The sequence below is a fragment of the Cyphomyrmex costatus genome, unplaced genomic scaffold (genome assembly GCF_001594065.2).
Source record: "Cyphomyrmex costatus isolate MS0001 unplaced genomic scaffold, Ccosl1.0 scaffold76, whole genome shotgun sequence".
NCBI classification, from domain to species: domain Eukaryota; kingdom Metazoa; phylum Arthropoda; class Insecta; order Hymenoptera; family Formicidae; genus Cyphomyrmex; species Cyphomyrmex costatus.
In genome coordinates this window covers 1015584-1020944 of record NW_017280333.1, presented here as the reverse complement: position 1 = coordinate 1020944, position 5361 = coordinate 1015584, and the positions used below count along the sequence as shown (strand labels likewise).

The 5361-nt window shown below is 30.9% G+C and overlaps 1 protein-coding gene across 1 annotated transcript in view; it reads right to left on the bottom strand.

Annotated features, from left to right (window-relative positions):
• Positions 1-1256: 1256 nt before the first annotated feature.
• The window catches only part of LOC108781064 (putative protein kinase C delta type homolog), a 7004-nt gene continuing 2899 nt past the window's right edge, over positions 1257-5361 (bottom strand). The window contains exons 2-4 of the mRNA XM_018548935.1: positions 2219-2713; positions 1859-2113; positions 1257-1780 (exon numbers count right to left, since the gene is read on the bottom strand). Of these exons, the coding sequence (XP_018404437.1) occupies positions 1574-1780; positions 1859-2113; positions 2219-2713 (957 nt within the window). The 3' untranslated portion in view covers positions 1257-1573. The remainder of the gene's footprint in view (positions 1781-1858; positions 2114-2218; positions 2714-5361) is intronic.

The following is a 5361-nucleotide window of genomic DNA, read 5'->3' as shown; positions in this document are numbered from 1 at the left end:
CCCTCCCCCCCCCCCTCCCCCTCCCTCTCTCTCTTATTCTCTCCCCCATTATATTGTTGAATGGAAAGAGGATAGAGATTAATGTCTTCTACGGTTCTTCTCTCTTATATCTTTAGTTGAACTTGATCAATATCAATGGGTGCATCTAGAAGCACGACCGCTCAGTGAGCAGAGGGTTGGGATATTTGACAATTTCTAGAGTTTTTTTACATTACACGTAATATACATTACATTTTTCATCACGCGTGCACGTAATGTGCCCTATACCAACGCTTTTGCGTGCGGGAAATAACCAATAACTCAAGCCATTGAGATAACCCCACGCAAAAGTATTACATTAGGAAAAATAGCGCAACGCAGTGGTAGCGCTCGTACAAATATCAACACGGAGAAACGCGCCGACCGGAACGTCCTTTCGGGGTATCTGGGGGGAGTAAGTATAGTATTCAACAATAATAAAAGTATCAACTACGACAAAATGACAATACAGTATCTAAATATCATTCAACTTATAATAACGTTTAAATTTATATAATTTCAAATTGTAATAATCTCACAATTATAATTAAAAGTAATGAGCAATACAAATTTTTGTATTGTTAAATATTTATTTACGAAATATTTTAATTTTAATTTATCATATATATATATATATATATATATATAGTTCTCTCTGCACATAAAAATTCTTTCATGTATTCTGAAACTCCTAGTATATGTATTTACGTACATATACAGGGTGTACGGTAATAACCACATAATTTTCCATGAGCAAGTAGAAACTGAATTGAAAGATCCTCTATTTTACAATTTTCGCAATAGTTAACGCAATAATTAATTTTTAAACATTGTCGAATAAGCCGATAAAATTGATAAGAAAACTTTGAGATATTTTCAGTCTTTTACGAAATGTCTTAAAGATGTTTGTTAAAGAGCTCTTAAAAATGTCTCAAAGTCATCTGATGCGTTGATTTTAGAAATTCTGCTTATGGGTAATTAAAACAAAATTACGAAAATTGCAAAATGGTAGAGTATTTTTCGACTCAGTTTAATCCACTCTATCAGTTTAATCCTGCACACGAGAGATTATGCAGTCATTACCGGACACCCTGTATATGTATATACTTATCTTGTATTATAATGTATTATATATTATGAGAAAAGAGACATTGAGTGCATCCAGAAACACGACCGCTCACTGAGCGCTCAATGAGCTCTTGTACCTATTTGATTTATATTTTTAGATCTAATGGAATATGCCAATCAGATAAAAAAGCTTATTGAGCGCTCAGTGAGCGGTCGTGCTTCTGGATGCACCCATTATATGTCTTACACGATCTTCTCTCTGTAATTCATATTGTTCACACAAATATGTTCTTAAGATGCGATTTACACATATATTAACATTATATAATATCGTCACTACTTCAAAAATATAAAGCGAACATTGATTTTATATGCTAGCCGATAAGAATATACGATCTTCTTTCTTGTTATCGGATGGCACAAAAAATTGGAAATAACGGATACCGTTCATGACTAATGTTCATGCTTTCCATTCAACTGTTTTACGTCAATCCGTCGCATTCGGATTTGTGTAAGAGAATCCACGGAAAACCCCTTGATCCATTGAAGTCAAGATCTGCTCAGGCACTGGCGTAAGCCTCGGACGTTCAGTCGTGAATGCCGTATCAAAGTATTTCGTATCCAAAGTGTGATCAAGTGCGGGTTTAAACGGTGGTTCTAATTGTCTTCTTTCCAATCGATCCCAAGGCAAATGCTATGAAATCAAAATTATTTGACTGCTAAATTATGCCTGGTACATTACTATCATTTAAAAGATTGTAGCAATTTATACCTGAAAGAAAGTATGTACAGCGATTTCGTGAGCAGGTAACCTCTTTCCAGAATCTTTTTCCAATAAACAGATAAGTATATCGGTAGCCTCTTGACTTAAATATCGAGGTATAAATGGCCGTTCGTTACAAATGCTCCAAAACAGCTCATCCTCGTCGCATCCAGAAAACGGCGATTGGCCAGTTAGCATTTCATATAACAGAACACCGTACGACCACCAATCTACAGCTTGATTATACTTAAGTCCTTTTATTATCTTAAAAAATAAATCATTAAATAATTTTATATATTAAATAATTAAGGATATGCGAAAACAGAGTGAAAATATAAATAAATTTAAAGATAATTATGATATAATTACCTCTGGTGCCATGTAATCTGGCGTACCACAGAACGTATCGGCCGTTCTGTCTAAGAAGATTTGAAGTTTACACATGCCAAAGTCTGCGATTCTAATATGACCCTCGAAATCAAGTAGGACATTGTCGAGCTTCAGATCACGGTAAACAATACCCTTCTTATGCAGGAAATTCAATCCAGACCAGATCTCGGCGGCATAAAAACGCGCACGCACCTCAGAGAATCGGCCGGACTTCTGTATGTGGAACATTAGATCACCCCCATTGAGGTATTCCATAACAAAAAAGAGATGCGAATCAGTCTGGAAAGTACAAAACAAGTGACAAAGATACGGATGTCTAGTTGCCAGCGTGAGGACTTTTCTCTCGATTAACGTGCATTCGACATCGTCATCCTCGAGAACTACGTCTTTCTTTAAACATTTAACTGCGTACACACATTCTGTGCCACGTAACTCGGCCAGCAATACTTTACCAAAACTGCCTTTGCCCAAGACCTACGAAATAAAATCAGAATTCGTAATAGCATTCCAATTTATTTTATGAATTTTTAACAGAAATATAACTAAAAAAATATCTTGACATTCTATTAAGAAAGATGATATAGTTGTGAAATTATAAGGTAAAATTATTTATCTTTTATTTATTCTTTTTTTATCATTGAATCAACATATTTTTTTTGGCTTGTAGCCCTTTTCCTTTTTAATTATTTTTAAACATTCTTTTTCTCATATAATTAGCTACACTTTAATTGATACTTTAATTGATTCCTTCAAATATCTTTTTTTATTTTAATAATTTAAAAAATCAATTTTATAATTTTGCTAATAATGTTTAATAAAATTATGATTTTTATAAAAACCTAAATTGATCAAATCATATACGAGTAGATAGACTCTTTATTTCTAATTTAAAAAAAAAATTATAAAATCACTTATTATATTCCTCTCTTAAGAAAAATATACAATACATAATATTAAAAAAGATATGATTTTACAAAAAATGAGCCTTTTACCGACCTGATCTTAACGATACCACTCAATATCTATATCTTTTTATATTCCCTTCACACTACTATTATTACTAAGAATATACAGTTTACATTATATATTTTCAATACTGGTACGCATACAATGGTCTTATTTTTAGTATAGGAGCTATATTTATAGACTCGCCTTCAAAAAATTTTACCAAAACATAAAAAATCTCATTAGAGTTCAGACACAATGAAAGGAATAAAAAATAAGGTACAAGGAATAACAAATTTTACTTCATCAAAACTGCGTATTTCAGTGTATTTAGTTTTTGGCAAGTTAAAATCTGTTATTTTTTGTTCTTTATTCTTTATTCCTTTTATTATGTTTGAACCATTATTCTATTAATCTATTCTATACATATAATTCGCGTCTTTAAAAAATTGAACTCCGTCGCCTCATTTGTCACCGGTACTACGTTGCTTGCGGGTAGTGATTTTTTTCGAATTTATTTCAAACATATAACGCAAATTCAAAAAGGATGTTAAAAAGTAAATCCTTTTTTGAATTTATAACGATCGTTTATGGGCTATCTGGGTACTCCTATATACAACTCTATTGAAATACGATAGAGAAAGCAGAAAACCATTTAAAACTCTTTTTATAATATATGTAAAAAAAAGTAAATAAATAAGTATATTTATTATTTGTTGTGTCGGGTAGTTTTTCGAGATAATAAATTGATAAAAAAACATATATATATATATATACTGATATAATAACAATTTCTTTTTATTATATTCATTAATTAAATACGCTTCAATATTCAATGAATATGTATCATACATTTTCAACAAAAATAAGCTTTATCGATTATTTTAGGTTTAATTAATTCTTAATTCACAAACAAAAAAAATCTGTAATATATTTTATCAAACTGCAATGTGCAATGTAGCATATGAAAAAATTACAATTTATTTTATATATAATGCAAAATATTTTTACGTTAATCCTTTTTTTAATATTATAATACGATATAGTTGCAAAAAATAAGAATCTTAACTACATTATTCATTTAAAATAACATAATTTATAAGATGGATGCTCCAAGTTTATGTTGAGCAGTAAGTCTTGTCACGCGCATCTGGACGTTAAAAATAATGCGTTGCGCATGTGCTAATTCTGGTAATCTATATTTATGTAGCTATTTCGTATAAATTCTGTTTCAAGTACTCCTCAAACGAAAATAAATCTTTGATAATAATTATTCTCCATAAAAACAAAACAAAATATGCAGGAATTTTGTTTGATAGTGTGTGAACTTGGAAAATGGACACCTCATCCACTGGAAGATTTCCTGATAGAAAGCACTGCATGAGTCACAACCAGTTCACGTGATGTAAATACACGTGATTCAGATTAATTCTAGTCCAACTCTAAGTCAAACTGGCCAAAGGCCATATTAACTTGATAAAACAAATCGTAAATTTTGAAGATCTTATATATTTGTTAATAAGGATCAGATGAACATTTGCCAAAATATTGATACCAATTATTCCGATTGTCCATGCTCTGAATATAGTTAAATAAATGTGCAAAGATAACTTACTCAACTATCAATAAAAATTCAATTCAACAAATAAAAAAAAATTCTAATAATCTTTTTAAAAAATAGTTTCAAAAAGATTATTCACTAAAAAAAAAATATTAGGCTTTACATTCCAATATTTATTGTCGAAGCACATACGGTCTGTCAAAAATTCATAAGAATTGCTCGTTTCACATCATAATTTCGACTGAAAATACAGCTTTATATTCTCTAGGTAATTTCCTATATAAAATAATTTTTCATAGTATTTCCTCGATCAGAGTTATCGACACGCTCCCGAAGTTTTGACATTTAAATTCTGGCTACTTTCTATAGATGTACACTAATATATGCATGAACTATACGTAATGTAATCTAGGAATATTCGATTGATTTTTAGATCCAGCAAAATAGATAGATAAATGCATAACGCACATAGCGGCAAACAAAAAGTTACATATAGTAGGTATACGAGATATATATTTTAAATTGAAATGAAATATTTGCATATACATACATAATCAGATACATTTCATCACGCACGCACGCACGCACGCACGCACGCACGCACGCACGCACGCAC